At 37.1% G+C, this 25,305-nt stretch overlaps 1 protein-coding gene across 2 annotated transcripts in view; it reads right to left on the bottom strand.

Moving 5' to 3' along the window:
• Window positions 1–25,305, bottom strand: part of LOC145987951 (acid-sensing ion channel 1B-like) — a 144,656-nt gene that overhangs the window by 17,953 nt on the left and 101,398 nt on the right. For both annotated transcript variants that reach the window (XM_083122791.1, XM_083122793.1), the window contains exons 3-4: window positions 15,539–15,629; window positions 8,485–8,687 (exon numbers count right to left, since the gene is read on the bottom strand). In XM_083122791.1, the coding sequence (XP_082978917.1) occupies window positions 8,485–8,687; window positions 15,539–15,629 (294 nt within the window). The remainder of the gene's footprint in view (window positions 1–8,484; window positions 8,688–15,538; window positions 15,630–25,305) is intronic.

Here is a 25,305-nt window from a genome sequence, read left to right as displayed (position 1 = left end):
TCGTTTTATGATTTGTTGATGTTGAAACCGATTGTGTCGAAGAGTAGGTAGATACTTTGGGCCCCTAGACAAGATTGTGGTTTAGCGCAGCCCCTCCCACCTGCTCTATCAAGCACAGACATTTTATGTGCGTCCTTCGATATTTTCTACTTAAGCCATGGTTTGTGACATTTACATCCTACAAATTTTGAAATGAGGAAACAAAGAAGGACTCATTAAATAATATATAGGTTATATTTAAAGGTTCTTGGTTTGTATTTCTGATTTTTTTTAAAGAAAATTTAGCATATTTAAGGATATTTCAGATGTCTTACTGTCTAAAGAACATCTTAAAAAACGTACTATTACTACTGCCTTGGTTAATGAAAATTCCAGCAGCGTGTTAATGTAGCTCTGCCAAGTGTAAATTTCTCTGTCGCGTACTATTAAATATAATTTTCGTCAGAAATTAATTATTATTATAGGCTATTATATAAATATAATAATTTGCTGACGTTTCCTTGATGACTGTATATCGATTCACATTGATATTTCAAACTTAAAGAACAGATGGGGCCTTGAATTCTAATCTCGCCCAGGACCTCGCGATATGTTGCTAAGCCACTGCACCTAAGATTTTGTAACTTCTCAAATTAGTGTCATTATTATGTCAAACCAACTACCACATATTTTCCAAATTTGTTTCAAAGGTCTTCAAATAGGTTTTTGTGTCTTGTTCATTTTATGTCACCTTTCTGGTCTTGAAATCGTAAATCTCCTCTCGGTTTCATTTTTACGTTGTTCGTTTGTTGAAATGTGTAAATAGCATTGCCTGCTATTTGCACCCGTATAAAGATACAAGCTAACAATAATTATATTTTGCATCGTATTACTATCAATGCGGTCTGTAGAACTAGATAACTAGCAACAACTTTTTTTTGTACTGGGTACAGAGTCTGAAGAAAACCTTGCTAGAAGGTTGAAACGTTACGTTTAGTTTATGTTTTAAAATAAAATAAATTTCTGCGTTGGTCAGCATATTGAGTTTTTCATATCATGTAAACAAGGCTTACTGGTGTTACAACAACATGAGCGAACGACGATTTGTTGAAAGAGATGACAATATTCAAAAACCTTTTATAATGCAAATTCTGATTTCATGTTCCATTTTATGGACCATCATGCCTAAGTGTTAGGGGGGGATCTTGAGCAACTAATTCGGATATTGAATTGGCAAAATTACACCAGAGAGAAAATCTGTTTGATTGATTGATTCATTTATTTGGTCAATTTATGCACAATAAGGCTAATCTGGACTGGACCTACAGTTTAAAGTGGTATCCGAACCACCATGTGCCTCCACCAGGTATCGAACCTGGTACCCCTTGATTACAAGGTGATGACACTACCACTGTGCCATAGGGGAGCACCCCCCTCCGCAAAAGTATAATGTAGAACAACCACCAGTAACACAAAGTCCAAAATATTTACGATGGCACTTTTTACAAAACTTGGTTCGTACTCCTTTACAGGTGTCAGCAGTGGCGGCAATAGGGGCGGGGCCGAGAGAGTGCAGTTGCCTCCCCCCCTGACTTTTTTAAACTTTTGCAAATTAAACTGTCGTTACCCACCCCACCCCCCCACACACTTTTGCACCTTGGCCCCTTAGTTTTGGAACCCAATCGCTGCCACTTGGTGTGAGTGATACAAACGTTTTCTAGCAAGGAATAAATGTCTGCAATTTCAAATTGATAAAAGTGATGAACATTTTAAGTGCTCCTAGAAAAGTTTAGAATCGAAAAGTTGGCAACGGTGACTGCGTGACATGTATCTGGAGATTGTGCAAAACCGGAATGAGCTTCGTCTTGCAAGGCCTTCCAGTTACCTGTGGGCTTTCGATGCTTGACGGATCAAAACTCAGGTCTATAGTTTTACTCGCCCACCCGACCAGCCAGGCGGGCCTAGTAAGCGATTCTGACCGATATGCAGCCCTCTGAAAACACTAATGGATTGCAAAAGAAAACAGTGAAAAGAAAACAACAAATAGACTTCTCAATTAAAAATTTTGAAGTCAATTTTTTTCCCCAGTTTGTGGAAAGTTTTGTAACTCCGTGACTCCTTCAATGTAAACTAAGCCAGATTTGAACCTAGGCTCTTTTTTTTTTAAGTACTGGAAGATGTCATCATTACAAAAGTACTCACAAAACACAATACAATATTTTATAATAGATGCCAGAAGCACCTCCCCCTTTACTCATAATCACCATAAAGTATTTAATTAGGACAGAGTGCCTACTACTATTCTATTAGTGAAAGTCACTTTTTAAAACTTCATTGAATACTTTACTTTATTTCATGATGGATATGGTGAACATGGAAAAACCTCCAATTCACAAAGCAGAAACACGAAACTTTACATATACAATACTTATTTTCTATATACTTTTATTTGGGATTACAGCTTTTGCAGTTTTTACATGTGCAACACTTTACTTGCTCCCTATAGTCTTCATTTTCTTCATCTATCGGATGATTAAATACAGTGCACCTAGCAGCAAAAATAACTCTGAACCAGTTGAAGTAAATTAATTACTAAGAAAATGCATCTGATTTCCCCTTTCCCTTGTCTCATCCCACATATTGCAACCAAGGTCTAAAATTGTTTATACATATATTTTATACAAATATTTTATATTATTTTAAAGGAAAAATCCCCCCCCCCCAAATTTTGATGTCATAGTCCATGACTTTACCTCCCCTTATGAATCCCTGCTACGAAGTTCAGTTTCAATGATTTGAAATGAACTTAATCTTGTAAATAGGTTTACATCCTTCAAGACTTGTTTTTCAAAACATTTTTGCAATTTTTTGTATATATTAGCTTCAATAAACGATCTTAAATAGAAGCTGCCAAAGTTATTTAGGTTAATGCATTTCAGTGTCAAGAATCCCAGAATATAATCAATTTTTAAAAAAGGCGATTCAATGATATAGTGCCATGCTATAGTATACAGAGTGATGGAATTATGAATCATACTGCTCTATACTTCTATACTTCAGTAAAAGTATAAACAATAATTTAAATTATGTAATTTAAAAGAATATGAATTTAGTTGAATAAAGTGGAGGAAATTTGACAAAATGGGGATTTTCATTTTATCACACTGTAAGCCATTCCCATTTCGTCCAAACATGCAATTTTAAAGAATTGAAAATGCTATTCAACCACTTCTGAAGCATACCAATTTTCAACAAAAACGTATTGTAGCTTAATGGTAGTTTGAAGTATTATACTTCCCATTTAAATGTTAAAATTACTGGCGACACATTTCCACATTAAATTTAGTTCCAAAATGCTGTCTAATGGTATCGTAACACAAACTTATTGTTGCGTCACGATCGAACCAGAAATCCTGGATCGTCTCCTAGGTGGATAACCTATTCATCAATCATCTTCCCAAGGTCTTTACTCCCTTGGCCTAAAGTATGATGTGCGAGAGATCGCACTCGAGAAGAATGGCAAGAATTGATAAGTACCATAAATGGGTTTTATACTCTGCACGATTGTATTGATATGGACGTATTTAGGCAAAGGACTTTACCTGCCTCTCATTCGGATGTAGGTTACTTCCCCAGACCGTCCTCTCCATCATCTCAATTGTCAATTGTAATATAATTAAGCCTTGCTTCCATATTAATAACACTAAGCTGACCAAGGCAGTTCATTAAGATAAAAAAACACTTAACGTGTAACGTTTCAACCCTGTATCAGTGTCTTCCTCAGATGAAGAACTAAACTAAAATGATGAAATATGCTACACACAGAAAGATTACATACATACTCTTGCTAATCTTGACCTGTCAATCACCTGTCAGTGTAGTAGACCCATTAGTCAACAACTGTCAGGAGGTGATATGTTTAATTCCTTTGGAGAAATCTTCCTAGATAAGGACTGTCAACTTGATTTGTTGTTGTATGGCTAGTGACCCTGCTATGTATATGTAATCTTTCTGTGTGTAGTATATTTCATCATTTTAGTTTAGTTCTTCCTCTGAGGAAGACCCTGATATAGGGTTGAAACGTTACCCGTTAAGTGTTTTTTTTATCTTAATAAACTGACTTGGTCAGCAACTTAGTGTTCTCAATTGTCACCATCACACATCTGACCACCTGTCAGAACTCCATCTTCTCACACCCTTGTGCTCTTCATCCCCGATCCTATCACCATCCGGTTCACTCGCCAACCATCCACTCCCCAACTCTCCAGTCAGTCACCTTTAAGACAAAATCCTTATTGTGCATTCCTTTCTCTGCTTCCTGTTATATTCAGGATAATAGCACTTGTCACTTTTACCCAACGCCTTGGGTAGGATACAGTATTTATCAATATTGAAAAACAATGTGACAATGTGTCCTGTAGTCTGAACCACCTCACTGAACTGGAAAAGTAAAAGAAAGTAAAAGCTATACCCTGTGGTACAAACAGCCCATTGGAGAACAAAGCCTACCAAACAGCTTTTGTTTTGTTGATACAAGCACAGTTCATAATGTCCCATCACTTTTTTTTAGACTGGAACTGCTACTATTGCCATTCATTTTTTTACATTCTAAGATGATATTTTGTTAAAGTTAGGATTATGGATAAAGCATTGCAGTATGAGCAAATCCTAGCCCCTCATATTGTGGTAGTGTTCATAATTACACCAGTAATTAATCTCTTGTTTCTCCGAGTGTTTTGCATGTTGCAAATAATGTCATATCAGTCCATCCTAGTATATTGTATGCATGAGAAAAATACCCAGCACAGACATAACTAGGAGTTTGTTTTGATGGAGTCTAAATGGATCTAACCTATGTACAACTTATATATGTCATTGAGAAATTCCAGTGAAAAAGGGACCCCTTCTACTACCTAGAAACAATTCCGCAAGTTCACATAGCTAGACAATTTACTTCTGGACCTACAGTTTAAAATGGGATATGAACCAACTAAATTGAATCACAATGGATAGTTTACATTATTGATGGCAGGATAAAAACATATGCCATATTTTCTTTCCAACTAGTACAGAACAATGATACTCCCCCCTTTTTTTTATCCCGCTGACAATTGATAGCTGTGCAAACTTTATGGACGGAAAATGTTCTCAGTCATTGTTCATTGCTGTGCGGGTACTACCATCACCATAAACAAGTTTAAATTGTTCTCATTTCTTTACCTTTTTTTCGCTTCTCACAACAATTAAAAAAAAAATAACATTTGGTACATCACTTGTCATTTGAGTCAGGCACATATAAGCGTGTAGCAGTGCGAGTGAATAGAATGCCATGTACAGGAACTTCTGCAGCAAGATTGTAAGCACATTGGGGAACGGAAACGTATTTAGTCTAACTTGTTTTTGGACAAAAATTTTGTAGGCTATTTTTCAAATTCTATGTACTTAAAATCCCCCTAAAATGTTGCTTGTGTGTACAGATTGTTGCATTGTGAAAAGGAAATAATATTAAGTGTAACATGTTCTGACAAAAATTTCGTGGGCTGTTCTTCAGATTCTACATAGTTAAGATCTGCCTTTAAAAGTTGTTGTGTATTGATTGCCTACCAGAGCTGTAGCAAGCTGCTAATTATTCTTTAGTTTCCACAACGTTATAAAACTGGCATAATAGTACATGGAACTTAGGATAATTGCAGTAAACCTCACAAAACTTTCAGTATTTTCCCCACTATATTCTTCAGCTAAACTAACACCCTAGTTAGTACACCCTGGACTGTAGACTAACGATTCTCTGGGGACTGGTCTTATGGCCAGTATAATTCTGTGTGTTGTCCTCTGTTTTGTCGCTATATGTGCCGAGTGCCTCTTTGCAGCCTCAGCTTTTAACAAGTCAGAAAATTTTAAAGATTTTAGTTACAACATGGCATTACAGTTATGCTATTTTAGTTATGGTAAGGGGTTGGCCCCTGTATAGTGGGACGGGTGCAAAATAGCCTTAGTGCTGATGCACCCAAGATTTTAAAATCAAAATCAAACCAACACCCTAGTTGATGTTCCCTGGAAAATACTGACTTTCTGGACAATGAGAAATTCGAAAGTACTCTTGTGCATATTTTTGGCTTTACTGGAAATAATTCTACATTTTCTGACCTACTTTTAATTTTATCTGACATATTTCCAATTTTTATGGCATAATTACATACATATTTTACAGTTTTATAGGACATAAAATCCTGGAGCCTAGTAATGAAGCAATAGCACTACAAAGCACTGGAAACTCATATAGAACCTGTCAATGTGTAATACAATTTCTTCCATATGTTAATAACAAAACCAGTCAAGTTTGCAACACTAAAACATGTTGATATATATTATAAAATGTATTATTGTATACGGTAAACTAGCAGTTATGGCCAATGTACATAGTCTGTGCATAGCAACGATTATGCATCTTCTTATATATCCTTATGGACGATTTTAAGTTTTAATAATGTAATCCACCTTGTTACAAGTTTTAATATATTTAATTATTAAGTTCCAATCTTGAGATGTTTATTTCTGTTTATGTCATAAATATTAGGACATAACAAAATGGCGACAAGGATTAAAGAAAATAAATAATTACTACTGTAAGTAGAATTATAGTAATTAATCCTAGAAACGGATAGTTCATATTACGGTGTTGGAGGACGATTAGGACACAAGATAGATGGCAAGCATCGAACAGTGGCGTGTTTTTCAGTTACACTTTCACCTGCTCAGAAAAATTACTGTCAGTGAGAAAGAGAGGCATTAGCCATTGTTTCGTCTGTTAAGCATTTTTACTTATATTTGCCAGGTCAAAAATTTACAATATACACTGATTCAACGACTGCGAAATCATTGCTTGATTCGAATACACCAGTGCCAATGCAACACAATGCACGTTGGCAGAGATGGAAAATATTCATGGCATCTCTGAATTACGAAATAGTGTATTCTAAGAAAGTTCCAATAGCAGACGCTTTGTCAAGATTACCACTACCTGAAGAATTACAATCAGATTTGGTTTTGACAGCGTATGCAGATCTAGAACAAAAGTTACAACCGTTACGAATATCGGATATCAAGGAACATACAACACATGATGAATTGTTGTCTAAAATAATAATTTACGTTAAGAATGGTTGGCCAAGAGGAATTCATTCACAAAAGAATGAGGAAGCAGTACCTTTATGGAAGAAACGTCTGGAACTGTCAACAGAATATGGATTGTTGATGTGGGGAAATAGAATTGTATTGCCATAGACACTGTGATGGAAGTTTCTAACTCAAATTCATGGTCTGCACACTGGTGTAGTAAGATTAAAACAGATTTGTAGAGAGTTAGTTTGGTGGCCTAAAATGACTTCTGACATTGAAAGTTTTGTTGCAAAATGTGATGCTTGTCAGACAAATGCAAGAGCTCCAGCAAAAGGGCAATTTATATCATGGACACCGATATCAAATACTTCATTGCCAGCAACTGGAACATCTACAAGTTCATCAACGTTTTCTTATGACACTGCAAGTAATATAATCATTAAAGATGACACTAAAAATGTTCATTACGAATGTGAGAAATTCTCAATTGGAAGTAAAGTATATTATTACTGCCCTGAAAGAAAGATATATCGGAAAGGAGAGATTATTGAAAGATGCAGTTTTGCTGTGTATAAAGTGAGAGATGTAGAAAGTGGTACATACAGAAATGTACATTATTCATTTTTAAAGATTCTTCATGAAACTGGAGGAGATTCAAATCAGTCAGAAAGACCTAAGGAATATGACGATAGTGCATATCATGCATATTTATATCCTGCAATTAAAAATGAAATGCCTCGGCAGGAACTAAGCGACAGTGACGAACACAATGCTCACAGTTCGTCTCCGAAGCAAGAAAGTAGCTCATATTCGAAGGAAGTGAGCAGACTTGGTCCAGGAACCAGTTCGTCTTCAAAGGGAGGAATTAATCTTGGTCCAGGAATCAGTTAGTTTTCGAAGGAAGGAAATAATCTTGATCCAGGAACCAGTTCATCTAAGAAGCAAGGGAATAGTTTTGGTCTAGGACATAGTTCGATGGGAAGAAGGAAATCTCAGAGTAAAAAGGACAAGAGTGTTTTACCTCTCATAAGTTTGTTTTCTCTGGAAAGGGAGAAGATTGATATATATTATAAAATCTATTATTGTATATGGTAAACTAGCAGTTATGGCCAATGTACATAGTCTGTGCCTAGCAATGATTATGCATCTTGTTATATATCCTTATGGATGATTTTAAGTTTTAATAATGTAATCCACCTTGTTGCAAGTTTTAATATATTTAATTATGAAGTTCCAATCTTGAGATGTTTATTTCTGTTTATGTCATAAATATTAGGACATAACACATGTCAAATCAAAAAATAGATAAGTTTTGTCCAGATTATCAAATCAAAAATGAGATAAGTCCACGCTTGACCACAATGTTTTATACATAAAGTTTTGTACCTTTTTTAATTTGAGTCTTATCTCCCGACCCCAGCCTGGATACAGAGATGCACCATGTGTCCTTATTGCTAGGACAGGTGATTCGCTTGCATCATGAACTAACACTCTCCATCCATGTAGTTTGTAGTTTACGAGAGCTTCTGTCTCTTCCAGCATCAGGTACATGTTGTTGAATATCCCACTGATAGTAATTTGTTCATCATCTGTAAGGAAATGAATGAAAACTAATAAATTAACACTGAAATTGAAGGAAGCAACAACAGCAAGTGATTGATGCAAGAATACTCACAAAGTAACACTCATGCCCAGGCGTGGACCCCTGATTATTTATATTTTATCATGAGATATCAGGAACTCTTCAAAAGGTTGTGTATACCTGTGTTGAAATATTGTATATACCCCTAAAACGTTAACAGATAGTGCCACACACATATATGTGAAACTTGATTTAAGAATCAAATGCATGATAATTTTGCTAAAACTATAAATCACTCTTTGGTGTTAACCTCCATGGCGGAGTAGTTAGCATGGCACGCTATGATGCCAAGGGCCCAGTTTCGAATCCTGGCTTAATGCTTATTTTTAAGATTAGCCAAAAGTGGCAGAAAAGCGAAGTAAAATAAATCAAATCAATCAATCACTTTTTTGTGAAGAGAATTTGCTTGCCTCAGGAAAGAAATAAGTGGAGAGACAGAGAGGAAAATTGTTTGAAGCATTGGTCATATTAGAAATGTATATTGAAGATACAAGATTGTTTAGTTTACAAGTTTTTTCATCTGCTTTTGCAGGGATGAACTGACGGAGGAGTGTTTACCACTTTAGAATAGTCACTGTATACAAGTTCTGCTGTACTCTCTTTGTTTTTTCCACAAAAAGCCCAGCTTTTTTACCTGCAGATGGAGGTCACTTGAAAACTTGCACTATGGCACTGAAGATGTACTTATGATCTCAAATGAATTAGGGCCTGCATAAAATGAAGGCAAGGATAAAATACAAAAATACAGGTACATTTTCTTAAAAGCATAAGTCGTAAAAAAACCTCCCCCCCCCCCACACACACACACATAAAAATCCTCTCCACTTTGGCAAAGGAGATACCTTAATTGAATGGTAGGGGAGGATGGAAGACACATGAAGATCGTGTATTGAGCCATGATTAATTTAGACATAAGGTCCCAAGGGAGCCAGTGTTAGCAAGCACTTAATGCAGCTACCTGATTGCACTAACTACATGAAGAATTGTAGAAAGTGGTGCAGGAACTCACGTACATACAAAAAGAGTGTTCACACTACAGAAAAGGGCTGTTAGACTTATATGCAAAATACCTTCCAGATCCACATGCAGAATTGCTTTTCGCGAAAACAAAATTATGACTTTGTACTCGCTCTATGTTAATAAATCTATTATCTATGTACTTAATGACAAAACACAATTTAGAAACAAAGAAATTCATGGACATAATAAAAGACAAAGACCAAACTTCCATATCCAGACTAACAGATTAACTCTGACAGACAGATCACCACATTCTTCAGGTTTAAAATTCCACAACCACCTTCCCTCTTGGATAAAAAATACAACTCCCTTAAAGAAAAAATTGCAGATAATCAAAAACTACCTCACAGACAGAGCTCTGTACGACAATTATTGAACTTTAAATTAGACTGGGTACAAGTATCAAGTATACAATGAAATTCAAAAATGTCATAGAAAGAATAATGCATTTATATGTATGTATAATGTATAAAATATTTTTAAAAAAATCATGAATTTACCTTATTTGTGTGTGTGTGTGTTATATTTATATATATATATATATATATATATATATATATATATATATATATATATATATATATATATATATTCTGCAAGTATATTGTTTATCATTGTTTTTAACATTGTGAATATAATGTACAACTTATGTAAACTTCATTATCACATGTAAAAATTTTTGTTCTTATACTGTAATAGCCTGTATAACTTAGCTTATATTATATTTTCATGTATCTGACGAAATCCATACCCATGCAAAATGGGTCAACGGATGAATAAAGATTATGATTATGTATCCTCCATTATCAGCAGGAATTGCTCAATGTACCCAGTTCCCCTCCAGTGAACTATACAGAAAACCAACTGTCTGGGGCTGCCAGTAGCCATTATGTATGAGTTAAGGTGTGGAGGAGCAAGCAGACTAGTAGTCATTGTTATTTTCAGGTTAAGTAAGAAATGTGTGTGTGTGTGTGTGTGTGTGTGTGTGTGTGTGTGTGTGTGTACATCCTTAAAATTAACAAATGGTCATATATTATACATATTAAGAAAGTTCATTTAATTATCATTTTGATCATATAGTTACACTACCTATGCACAAAAGATAATTGTGCTCTTCATTTTATTGCAAGACTTGATTGTAAATCTATCTTCATTTAAACCAACAAAATTAGTTTATCTTTGTTGTAGCAAAGTTGCTGATATCTGCAACAAATAGTGCGTCCAGTATATACAGACTGTCCCAAAATAGTATGGACCTTTAAAGTAGATATCCTGAACAAAAAATGTTTAATTAAGTTCACGATAGCGTGGATTCTCACACTCTTTGAATATTAATAACAAGAGCACTAATAACAGCAAGTGTGAACTTTTATTGCTGTCGCATGCCTTAACCTTTCAAGTCCCATGGCGCTTATGCAGTTTTTACCTCTGTTCCAGGCCATTTAAACTAGTTTTGTAAGGTTTAGCAGCAAAAATCGTTATAGCTTCCTTCCTACAGGGTCCGTTCTGACAGTATCCGAACTGTCCGCAGTGCAGCGCGAGAATCTGTCGATGGTTTGGGTAAGCTACGCCAGGTGGCAGTGGGGACCTTAACCTTAAAAACAAGGCCTCGTTCAGTTGCCTGCGAGCAGTGGTTGAGGTGCAATCGCTCGTGTTGTGTACACGGAAAAAACGTCGCGTCGAGAATTTGCATTTGGTGGATTTGGTGAAAATGGAGCGCACTTTGGAAAAGCGCTACACTGTGAAATTTTGTGTTAAATTAAAAAAGAACTTTATGGAGACATTAACCATGCTACGGAAGGCTTACAGTGAGGAAGTGAAGTCCCGCACGCAAGTATACACATGGGACATGGCGTTCAAGGAAGGACGGGAGGTAGTCGATAACGAACAACGCTCAGGGAGGCCATCCACGTCAAAAATGGAGGAAAATATGGCCCGTGTAAAAGCTCTGTTAGAGAAAGACAGGCGTTTAAGTCTCCAGATGATTGCAGAGGAGGTGAGACTGGCGAAAACGCAAGTTTTTGAAATTGTTACCCAAAAGTTGAACATGCGCAAAATCTGTGCAAAAATGTTTCTGAAGATTTTGACGGATGATCAAATGCAGTGTCCTGTGCGAATTGCCCGTGAAATTGTGCAACGTGTGGACGGTGAAGAAACGTTTCTCAACCGAGTGATAACCGGGGATGAAACCTGGCTATTCGAGTATGACGCCGAAAGCAAGAGACAAAGTTCAGAATGGCACACCCCCGCATCCCCTCGTCAAGAGAAGGCCCGGATGTCAAAATGAAAGGTGAAGACAATGCTCTTTGTCTTTTTCGACATGAAGGGGGTCGTGCACAAAGAGTTTGTACCTGCTGGGACCACCGTGAATGCAGCTTACTACAAAACAGTGCTTAAGCGTCTCCGAAAGAGGGTCCCGCGCGTCCGGTCTGACATCGCCGACAGGTGGGTGCTTCACCATGACAACGCGCCGGCTCGCACGGCGCTGTTGGTAGGCGAGTTTTTGGCCAACATACGCGTGGCAATGCTGCCTCATCCCCCTTATAGCCCGGACTTGACACCGGCCGACTTCTTTTTGTTTCCCAAGGTCAAAAGGGTGTTCAAGGGGAAGAGTTTTGCATCAAATGAAGAGGTTCAAGCTGCCACGACCGCAGCATTAAAGAGGGTGTCAGTCAAGGAATTCCAGGACTGCTGTGAACAGTGGAAAAGTCGCTACGTATACTCGCTGTATTGAGACTGAAGGTGCCTACATTGAAGAATATTGACAGCAGTTGTAATTGTCGTCAATAAATTGTTTGCAAATAAATAAGTTCGGATACTTTCAGAACGGACCCTGTATAGCAGATAATTTAGTGAAACAAGAAATATGTTACTAAGAATAAAATGTACTTTGACATAGAATAGACAAAGTGTAGCTATCTGTATGTATTTGTTTATTATTCGTGGCTTCAAATGTGAAAATTGAAAAAAGAAGAGACAAAATTTGCCCCTCCCTGTTGAGACATGGCGCAGGAACAAATTCTATGTACTATTTGCAACCACATGTCTACATTATAATTCAATATTTATTTTGTTCCTAATGCCTTTTGCCATCTGAAGAAAAAAATGAAAAAATGAAGTGCAAGAGTTATTTTCGACAAGGGTGGGCAACAAGCACAATGAAGTACACGAGTTATTTCCGACATGGGTTGGCAATACGTCGCTGTCGATGCATATTGACTCTTGGTTTCAAGTTCCATGCACTTCGAGTCACGAGCATAAAAAATGAACAGGGTTGCTTGGCCACAAAAAAAGGTTCTGTTGCATTGGTCAAGGTAACCGACCGGGACTGTGGCCAAAAATGCCATCGGTCAGCACATGATCGGGGCTTAAAAGGATAAAGTTATTAATGTTCAAAATGAATGCCATTGGCTGCAATACATCATCTGCAATGCTGAACAGATCGTCAACCAGCAGATATGTTTTCCATGGTAAGGGAAGCACAGGTAGTCTCGATCGCATATTTGTGGCTTTGTCGCGCACAGTTCCCCACAGGGAGGAAGGAATCTAAATCGGGAAATCTGCATGGATATTCGACACTTCTTAAGTTCTTCGAAAGACAATTGCTCACCTCTGTCATTTGGTATACACTAATGCCTACTAACTGGTAGACTGTGATGGAACTAAAAAACAACAGAATGCCTACATGCACTCACACCCATTCAACATAGGCGTTGCAGTTTCAAATACAAAAAGTCCAGTCATGCCATATTTAATAGTCTGTTATTAACATTCAAAAAGTGTAAACATTATTTTGGGACACACCGTATGTCCCCAATTAAATAATATAATATTTCCAAACTCAGGCCCAGCGCTAGTCATTTTGCCACCCTGGGCGGTGGTGGCAGATGCTGCTCTCTTTCGACCCCCCCCCCCCTTCCCCGTCATTATGCACCAAACGGGAAATTGAAAATCAATATTTTCCTAAGTAAAACATCAAACTATAACATAAATAAATAAAGAAACTTGTTATGCCATTTCGATACTATTAAGCACAAAAGGATATCTTGATCGACCACAGTTAAACTTTAAAAAATGCGACACAAATTTTATATTATTATTATATTTTGTGAAAACTATCTTGCTCTCTCTCTCTCTTAAACATATCTTAAATGTAACGAGTATTAGGAAAGAAATGAAGGCTTGGCTTCACATGTTTACCATTGTAGGTCTGTGAAATATGATTAGATTTTTAAAAGAATTACATACATGTAATATTTCCAGATCTCCGTGCTGTGATAAAGTGGGTCTGGGGTTCACCCAGCCTCAAATTAATAGGCACCTGGGGGCAACCCTCTGCGATAAAGATGGCCAGAGAGTGGTGCTGATCACATCACCTGCAAAATGGCCGAGATCGAGAATGTGTGTGGCCCTACCCCCACATCCTTTAAATGTGCCTTGATGACATGATGTTATATGCACAGGGAACTTTACCTTTGCATGCAATATTATTTTTCGTATAATGCTATCTTGCATAAAATGGAAACAAGCATGTTTCAGACATGATTGACTGAAGATAGTATTTTTATTAGCCTTAATTTTAAAAAAAGACACCCTTTGTTCGCCACTTGACACAGTTACCAACAAAGTTAATAAATTTGAAGTTCTACTCACATTAGGTGCAAAATCGTGACCCTTTATCAGTTTAAGGTCTCCTTTGGTGTAATTTTTTATTATAGCCAAAAACTCTTTTAATTCAGTAGCCTTCATGTGTTAACATTCCGGGAGTTTACTAATATCATAAAATATACTGAAAATTCACTATGATGTTTAAGCTGCTCAAATCTTTCTCTTAGAACTAAAATAATTGTCTAGGACCTGGTACAGTTATATTGTCACTATATATTTGAAGGAGCTCATCATAGACCTCTGAGTTAACGCATCGAATCTGCTTTCCCACCTTGTCGCACTCAGTGGTTTTAAAGTGAGACTACTGATATGTTCCTTCAAAACGGTGGGTTGGCATATATTAACTTCCAAGTTATATAATACGCATATAATATTATAACTTTTCAATAGGCTTATTTTTTTTTCTTCTCTTCAAATTTTGCAGCCCTGAAAATTTGCCACTCTGGGCAGTGGCACGGTTCGACCCCACTTTCCACCGGCCCTGTCCAAACCCAACTGTGAAGAGTTAATGTTCTGAATTTGGTCCATGTGTGAAAAATAAACTTATTTTTATTTCTACTTTAGAAGGAAAAAGAATGATTGTTGCTCATACGTTTTAAGAATTTACTACACTACAATTCAAAACAGTAAGTAGTCTGAAGTAGAAAGCAAGCTGGGACGAAATCGGTGAAAAACACTTACTCACATGCTTCACTTTATTGCTGAATGGGAGTTCCTCGACTGCCATGCGGGCACCTGGTTTTTAGTCTTTTAGTTTTGAATATGAGTATTTTTAGAATGTTTCACCTGGGTAGGGATTTTTACGATTTTTATAACCAGGATTTTTAAGTGTATTTTTTACCGATTCCTTTAACCATATTCCTATTTAACACTATTTCACGTGATACCATGTCCGGTGTCTAGATATCTAATTAGACCTGAAGCAGGAGGAAGTATTTACCTTCGAAACGTCGTCCGGATTAACATATACTCACTCACGTAAGTTTGAAAAGTTTTAATACTATTTTACGTATTTATTTTGTATTCAATAGCGAGTAATACACATTTATGGACGACCTGTAGTCATATTGTTCTAACATAAAATCTAAAATTTAGAAAATCCTTGCTTACCGAGGTAATAGCTGTAACAGAGTCCAACCACAGTGTACAGGGGCTTCCAAACACCTATGCTATTGCAAGTCACTCCTCGTCCAAACCAGCACTGTATGAAAGGAAATTAATACTTCAGTTACAGTTATTAACAATGTGGAAATTAAAACTGTTCATGAATATTGAATTCAGTTTTCTTCACTGAATGTACTGTACTGCATTCTGTTCTAAATTATGTAAGAAAGTTTTATTCAGACACAGCAGAAGTTTTACAGTTCTAATTCTTAGCACCTTGTTCAACACCCTTCCCTTTCTTTTCTATAAAATTATTCATAGCATTGCATAATTTTGTTGTCAAGGAGCATATGCAAGATGTGATTTTTGAGGAAGCAGCTAACTTTGGAGAATTGTTTCCAAGTAGCTGTACAGAAGAGTTTCAGTGTTATACAGTTGCTTTAATATATTTAAAAAAACAGATTTTATGCATGTATAGATAATATAGATAATGAACATAAAGGGTGATTCAAAAAGGACTTTACAAATTTGAAAGCATATAGAAATGTATTCAGATAACTTACAGAGTCGGTTGAGGTGCCATTGCAAAGCAAAACAGATCAAGTTTTGACTCTCATAGTCCATTAGTACCGAACTCGCCCACCAGTAGCACTGTCAGCATTGTTCTTGAAAATGGTTACTTTTACTGGTGCAGAACATGCTCGCTGTTGGTTTCATGAGACACAATCGGCAACTGCAGTGCAACGTAAGTTTCATACGGAGTATCGTAAGGCACCTCCTAGTAGGCCTACAATTTATTCTTTGCACCAAACCTTCATTGAGACTGGTTGCATGGCCACCTCGCTCCCCAGATTTGTCCAGCTAGATTTTTTCTTGTGGGGTTTCATTAAAGATGGGGTTTTGTACCACCTTTACCTGCTGATCTTGCCGAGCTGAGACTTCGAATTAATGACGCTGCTGCAGAAGTGACGCCTGACTTACTGCTGAAAGTCTGGAATGAAGATCAACATCAGGTGGGATGTATGCCGCATTACAAATTGTAGCCACATCGACCCAACATGAATGTTGTATGACAAACTTGATGCGTTTTGCTTTGCAATGGCACCTCAACAGACTCTCTAAGTTATCTGAATAAATTTCTATATGCTTTCAAAGTTGTAAAGTACATTTTGAATCACCCTGTATAATATTAAATTTGCAGAATCTTTTGAGTGGCTCGGGAATAAATCTTGATAACGCACACTCTGTTCAAAATTTAGTTAACATTGAATACAGTTGCTGCACAGTCTCAAGTAGCTGTACAGTAGTGAATGAGTTTCTTCAGTAGCTGCTGATAGTCAGAAATGCACTGGAACATCTGGGTATGTCATAAGCCACAATGTAATGTACGAGCTTTCACCTGCGTTCATCTTGGTTTCATACGTTTGGGGGTTATCAAGTTTTATTCCCAAGCCACTCATTTGTCTTCCATTTTTCACCAACAGTACTGAATGTATGATACAAGGTTTTTAAAAAAGTTATATTTTTCTTATACACTAGTGCTCAAAAGTTAACGAAATACCAGGTTTAGATCCTTCTAGGCACCTGACCACCAGGGGCGGTGCCAGAAATTTTCGACCGGGTGGGCAGAAGCTCCATATTGATAAATTAGGGTGGGCAGTATAAATGTAAGACCATATATAGTATATACATATGTGTATGTAAGACGTATGTATCCCCTCTCCCTTACACTCCCAATTTTCCTCTTTTCTCTTTCCTTTTCTTGTTTTCCTCTTTATTCTTTTCTTATCTATTGTCGCATCTTGTTCCATTTCCTTTCGCTTTGTCTCTGATGGACACAATCATTTCAAGGAAGTGTTTATCCATGCACAGCCATACATTCTAATCACATTCCTTCATGCATGTTAATACAGTGAAATAAATGTGAATTAGGTTTAAGCTTGTGTTGAAAATACAAGGCACATACTTGATTTTATGTATTCAGCGAAAATGATAGAAAGTGCGATGGTAGACAATCGTGAAGTTTTTCGTAATTTAAATGCATGTTCCTGAGCATAGTATTTTCATCGTATGAGTTTTTGACTGAAAGAGTTTTCTTACTTCTTGGGGGTCACTTTTCTTAGCTTACAAGGTTTGTACAACTGACAAGTATATCTGAATGTTTGTAGTAGCGGCGATTGGGTGCCAACATTTGAGGGGCAGGAACAATATATTTTTTCTTGATAGAAAAGGCTTAGCATAAAGAGGCGGGGGCAAAAAATGGCAAAATGTGGCGGGGGAACTGCATCCCCCACTTCCCGCTCCTCCTAATTGCCGCCACTGAATGTTTGGATTAAAATGAACGTATTATTAGGAATGATTTAAAACACACACGGAAAACAAATTCTTTGTTCATTGTCCATTAAGTATTCCTAGGCTAATGAAAGGCTATTTTGACAAAATATCAAAACAAGTAAGATTGAAAAATCTGTTCAGAATTGAAGAGATTATTAGCTAAGTTGCTATTCGTTTTCTGAACTGTCACGTTACTCATGCGGGAGAAGCAATACACGTATGGTTACATGAACATATTTTTTGAGGTAACAAAATGATTTAGGACACAAGGAATTCATCGAAGTTGATCACCGTGCCAGTAATAATTCATCTATTTTTCATAGATGTCTTGGGTTGTATGGTGTGACCATTTCGAACACACTAGAATGTCAACCTCTATCCTATGCAGCATACCCTGGAAACTTTATTCTTTCAGGGCAAGGAGTCCCTGGCACCTGGAACCAATGTCAAAGTAATAATTTATGAGGGTTTGTATTTTGAGTGTCAGCATGTGTTTGTTTTTACCCCTTCGTTACTTTAATCGAATCATTATTGAACCTTACCGTCGTCATTATCAAAATTAGCAGAAAAATGACTTAAAATAAAACAAATCAACCAGAACTTACTCTTCCAAAAATGGAGTTTCATTAGTTCATACCTCTTAGAAAGTTGAGGTGGTAGTTTCAATTGCACAGCGTTTCATTAGTGGATCAAGGCAGCTAATTCCATGAACAATGACATTGTTTTCCAAAAGTCTCAAATATTTGTCTCAGGCAATCACCCTCTTAAAATGGACGCATCTTCTGTGGTGATAAAATGACACGTTTGGTGCGAGTTCTTTCTGTATATTTATTCCCCAATGGCATAACGCTGTCTCATTAAAAATGAAGAGGTCCTGTGTTCGACTCCCCTCCTTTGGTGGAAGCACAATGCACACTGGTTCGGACTACACGTTAAACTGTAGGCTTAGTCCCGATTAGACCAAATCGTCTTCTGGATACTTCGTGATATAACTTTTTTTTCTTTACTTCAGCTGCATCTACAGATTCTGTTAACATTTTCGGCTGATTCATATGGCAAAATTTATGTGTGGAACGAGGATTTCTAAATAGGATGAGCCACACATTAGCAATTGAATAATTCTGTAGCTTTTCCATACATAACTGGTTTATTAAAATTTATTTAGTTCGGTATTGTAGTGATTAATGTGATTCCTACTTATTAGTAGAACGAATATAAAGTTAATATTTCACACACCATATTGATATTTGAAGATGAGAGGTATATAAAAATTGTAATGAATTTTAAAAAAAGGGATACTTCTGGAATTTCAATGCAGAGCTAATTAAAACTATATTATACTCTGATCACATCACCTCCAGATTCTGCCGAGATGAAGAAAGTATGGGGCCCTAACTCCACACCCCCTATATGCCTTCATGGCGTGGTACAAAGCACAGGGAAGCACTTTACTTTACTTTTTTTATTATTATACTGTTATGGCTGAAGCAAACACAAGCCTTCCATCTGTCCCTATCCGGGGCAAGATCAATCTAATCTTTCCCATCCTTACCGATTTCTTTTAGGTCCATCTCAATGTTATCCCTCCATCCTCGTATTGGCCTTCCAACTGGTCTATTACAGTCAGGTTTCCCAACAAGAATCCTGTAAACTATTCTTCATCTGCCATTCACGTTACATGGCCTGCCCATCTAAGTCTTCTTGATTAAATTATTCTAATAATAATTAAAGAGTCGAAATAATTTATTGTGTTGCTGGAGGAAGTAACGCTAAGATGATGTTTATATTTGTTTTTTTGGAGATTTATTAACCATACACAGGCCAAAAATTATATACATATGTGGAGGCCCGGAGCTGCAGTCCTCAAGTTCACCCTAAATTCTGATCTAACCTTGATCATACCCTTCATAATTTTGAGCCTCCTAAGCCTACTAGCTACTTTTAATCATGAAAGTATTCATTTGATCACAGTTTTTGTTTCAATAGCTCTAGTAATTACTTTCACTTTCTAATGACAAAATTGGCTTTTTATGGGTTGATAATATGTGAACATTTGTAGCATAGATAATATTCACAAGTAAGATATACATGTTATGAACACCAGAATACACTCATTTATTGAATCATTCATATAGCCCCAAGTATACGTACGTACTTATTGAATTTGATTGGGTGGGCAATTTGGTGGGCACAGGAATTTTTGGGTGGGTGCTTGCCCACCCGTGCCCACCCTTGTCGCCGTCCCTGCTGACCACTACCAAACTCACCTCACATATTCATCAGCATACACAGCACAGTTGGCAGCACTGGAGTGGTTATACAACAGGTGTATATGAGTGCCTAGATGGTAGCAGTGTCAGTATTGAATAGCTCCTGCACATAAGGCACATTGTCAAGTGTTATAGTTTGGGAATGTAGACTCGTGTTGTTCAGCATACTCACCTGGATGATGTGAGAGGCAGGCTCATTGGATAACTAAAAGTTGTTCAATCACAAGTGGATGTGCCCCAGGCTATAAACATCCACAGAAACATCATTTACTTACTGTGAAGGAGGTGCCACAAGACTGGAATATAACAACTCTCAGGCAGTAGATACCCAAGTGTCACAACAACCTGGAAGACCAGCACAAGGCACTAAACACCCAGAATCAGAGAGTAAGTGCAACACTAAGGTCCAGTGACAATGCCAGAGGGTGGGCAGGGGGTGGTCGCTCCCATCTGCCCCCCAACTGAAGTTAATGAAATATTGAATAATAAGAGTATGACAATTGCAACGTTCTTACCCCTCACATACAAATACAGCACAGCACAGCACAGCAATACAGGTTGCGTTCAACACACTAATCACTTCTGTTAAGAGGGTGGCAAAAGTTTACCCATATGTGCTAACTTTCTAAACAGTCTGAGAATACAGACTCCAAAATATTCTCAGGGCTTGCTGGGATAAGGAAAGGTTACACCAGTTTAATGTATTTATTATAAACACAATATATGAATGTCTGTTAGTACACTTACACACACATGTTCTTTACCAGTAACTCTCACGTGCATTTTCCTGTACCACACATGCTTTTACCTTTACCACACATGTGAATTTACCTGTACCACACACATTCCTTTAGCAGCACCACTTCTCGTCTCTAGAGATAAGAGCAAGCAGGGAGCATCCAATTTATTCCTCGCAGTGAGGTGCCAGGGGGGAGTATGGGAACCTAATTTTATTTAGGGCCTTGGTCGCTGATGACATCACGGGCTCCCCTGTAAAAGAATTTAGGAAGCACGCGGTACCCCCAACCTCAGCTGGGAACTGGCCGTAGCCAATCGGCAGCCCCCGGTCACTAACTGGTTTGATGCTTCCGACAAGCGGGCGCTAGGTCAGGGAACAAAGGATGCCACGACACACCCGGCATTAGCTGGAAATTGGCAAGCCAACCGGTGTGTCTTATACAGGGAAGGAAGGAAGGTCCTGGTACTCCCAGTCAAGCAGGGCAGGTAGAACCTGAGCACCTATCAGCCGAAGCGATTGGACAAGGTAGGTAGGTTGCTGCTAGGCTCCTTCCTTCTGGGATGGCTGCTAGGCTTCTGGCTGTGAGGCAAATTTTTCCCTGGATGTTTTCCAGTTGACATCAGGGAGCCGACTGAGCTCCCGGGCTAGCTGCATTGGATTTATACTCGCGAAGGCGCATGGGCAGCACGCATTACCATAACAAAAACTGTGTGCTTTAAGACAATACAATTAATAATGAGTGGTGCAGGACTCTGCTATACTAAACAATGGATTTAACAGTGTAAATGACAATAATTAATAATGTTTACAGAACAAGTTAAATTAAAAACTAAAGGTGTATGACTCGCAGGGACATCCCACTCAACTCTTTCAACTGACATGTTAATTTAAACGGAATATTGTGACCACGCAGGGTCTAATAATATGTTAGTGATGACCACGCAGGGTCGATTAGTAAATGGCGACCACGCAGGGTTGTTACACTATTTCTAAATGGTGTATTCTGCATGATATCACTTTTCCTGCTTATAATACCAACTTGACTAACAAATCTTAATTTGTTTTAGTATATATATATATGTGTGTGGGGGGGGAGGGGGTGTGTTTGTGACTTTTGTTCAAGATTCAAGCGCCGGCCTGGCCATAGGCCATTTCTCATTCATTTATGTCCTGTAATCGTCGCGATTAACCTAAGTTTTAACTGGTTTTGAGAACTGGAAAAAAGCATTGAATGTGGATGGTTTTAAAACATCACGAACATTCTGAGGACCACAAAACATCATCTGTGGTTCTGACAAATTATTCTAATCGTGGGTCGTTAGTGACAACGCTATTTAGTAAAATACATTCAAAGGTGATTCAAGATTTGGTTGGTTGGTTGATTTGGTGTTTTAAGTTCACTTTATGCACATTAAGGCTAATCGGGACTGGACCTACAGTTTAAAGTGCATCCACTGGGTATTGAACCCAGGACCAATAGTGATCCAAGAAAGCTGACACTACATGTCAGTTGTTCCGCATGCATCACGGTTTCTTACTATTCAGACTTGATTTTCGAGATGACGAGTCTGAGGCAAACCTTATCAAAGGGAATTTCTTCAATACTCTTGAAGTTAATTTCAAAATGACGAAATACTATTCGGAAATGTATTGAACTTGAACCTTAAAATGCAAATTACACTCAAAATTATATTCAAAACAAATTAATCTGCTTAATGTCCACACTTATTCTCAGCAAAATAGCCAGGCAGTGGAAGAGGCACTGGTATTTGCACTGATGTCAGACGAAACAAAATACATTGACAGATGGGAACAAAGATATTTGTATCGTGGGCAGGTAAAAGAACGTTTTTTTTAGGATTTGCCACTCTTCAATCATTAGAAGCAGGTTCACTTCTTCTCATACATATCAAAATCGAAGAACTTCTTCCCAAGAACTCCATAGGTACATGTAATTGTGTAGCACAAACATACGTTGGAGTGGTAGAGTGAGAGGTGCACCAGGGTCAGAATATTTTTTTGAATTATGAGCAGGGCTCGAAAAATCCCGGTCGCCAGGTCGACTAAAAATTTCAGGCTGGCGAGTGTGATCTTATGCTGTAATGTGTACGCAATTTTGAAGATTCTAAGTTCAAATTGCGTAAGTTAGCAATTTTTTTTATCAACGTTGTGAACATTCCAAAGATTCAGTAACAATTTCTTACTCTTTGTCCCCCATTTCCTGCTTTCTCAAATGATTTAGCGATGTTTTGAATACCGTGATGCTCAGCTTCTTATACAGAATGTTTCAAAAGTTGCACAATCCAAACTTTGAAAATGTATATCATAAAAACCATAAGAGATATTTACACCGGGTTTTCTGCATTATAAAGCCTCATCCATTGAGATATTATTCATTGCATAAAATTATCCGTTTACGCCATATAAAAAATTAGATAAATTAATAACTGGCAGAAGGCAGGGTTAAAATTTTTCCAGAAATTAACTTTTGAGTGAGAAAAATATCTAAGAAATTATCGAAGGGTCATAATTAGATGTCTGATGACTGATACCATGTCAATCTATCATTTACGACAAATATTGGTCATGTGCAATATTTGATGGATTTTTGACTGACGATTTTATGGTTTAAGTAAAAAAGTGACATTTTTGGGACATATCTCCGTAGATGACAACACAAGCAGGTCGAAATTTTGTCAACAGACGCATGCAACATGTGCCTAAGTATTTGCCATACATTTACATGAAAAATCATAAATAAAGATTTTGTGCCAAAATTGAACTCTTGAGAGAATTCTAGACTGCCCCTGGTTATCCTGAATTCTCTTCGCTCACTGTGCCTTTTTTTAATTTATTCAGCATGGCGTATACATTGGAGCAGTGTGTGTGCTTTGCTGAAGAGTAGTTTACTACTAATTCTTACACTCAGGTGCAAGAAGTTTTCAAAGAAAAATATCCTGCTTCTGCTGTACCTCACAAAGCAACTATTTTACGACAAGTCAAACACCAACAAATGATCCTACAAATTGTCAAGAGTTGGTATTTATTGTTGAAAATCAATTCTCAGATGTAACTAACTAACTAACTCCCTAGCCTTCTTAAACCCGAAGGTTCATGGCTGCAGCAACACAGGCCTTCCATCTTTCCCTATCTTGAGCAAGTTCTATATACTCTTTTCCATCCCTACCGATTTCCCTTAGGTCCATCTCAACGTTGTCCCTCCATCTTCGTCTTGGCCTTCCTACAGGTCTCTTACCATCAGGTTTCCCAACAAGAATCCTGTAAACTCCTCTTTCCTCTCCCATTCGTGCCACATGGCCTGCCCACCTAAGTCTTCTTGATTTAATTATTCTAATAATATCTGGACATGAATACAAATTATGTAGTTCTAAATTATGTAACCTTCTCCACTCACCTGTCTCCTCATCCCTTTTAGGTCCAAAGATTTTCCTAAGGATCTTATTTTCAAATACTCTCAATTTATGTTCCTCTTTCAATGTAAGGGACCAAGTTTCACTCCCATATAATACTACAGGCAAAATTACTGTTTTGTATATTTTAACTTTTAGTTTCTTAGATATTAAACGAGAAGACAAAAGTTTATGAAGAGAGAAGTAACATGCATTTCCTGAATTAAGCCTACTTTTTATTTCCTCTTTAATATAATTTTCATTTGTTAATATTACTCCTAAGTATTTGAATTTGGAAACTGGTTCAAACGAGTTGTTATCAATAATTAGATTTTGATTATTACCTAACACTTGGTTTCGGCCTGTAAGCATATATTTAGTTTTCTCTTTGTTAACTTCCAAACCTATCTCTTTAGCAGTTTTGAAAAATATTTTAGCATTATTCTTAATTGTATTCACATCATCCCCCAGTAAATCTACATCATCTGCATATGCTAACAACTGAGTCACACCATTTAATTTTAGTCCTTCTTTAGTTTCTTTTACCTTCCTAACAGCATATTCTAAGGCAAAATTAAAGAGCAATGGAGATAATGCATCTCCTTGTTTTAACCCATCATGAATTGTAAATTTGTCAGACATATTAATACCCACACGAATTTTACTTTCTGTTTCACTGGTGCATATTTTTATCATACTAACAAGCTTCTTAGGTATTCCAAACTCTACTAATATATTATATAATTTATCTCTTTTGACTGAATCATATGCTTTTTTGAAATCAATGAATAGCTGATGGACATTTTGATTATATTCCCACTTTTTTTCAAGTGTCTGTCTGATGTGAAAAATTTGATCTGTAGTTGACCTGTTACGTTTAAATCCACAAAATCATAATTTTGGAACAGGCTTTTTCATAAATAATAGAATTATATCGGCTCTTAAAACAGTAGAATTTATTAATGATAGGATATCATATGCAGTTTTACAGGGTAGGTGGTGTAAAATTATTTTAATAAA

Source organism: Lepisma saccharinum, chromosome 5, assembly GCF_977018435.1.
Source record: "Lepisma saccharinum chromosome 5, izLepSacc3.1, whole genome shotgun sequence".
NCBI lineage: Eukaryota > Metazoa > Arthropoda > Insecta > Zygentoma > Lepismatidae > Lepisma > Lepisma saccharinum.
This window is presented reverse-complemented; position numbering and strand designations above follow the sequence as displayed.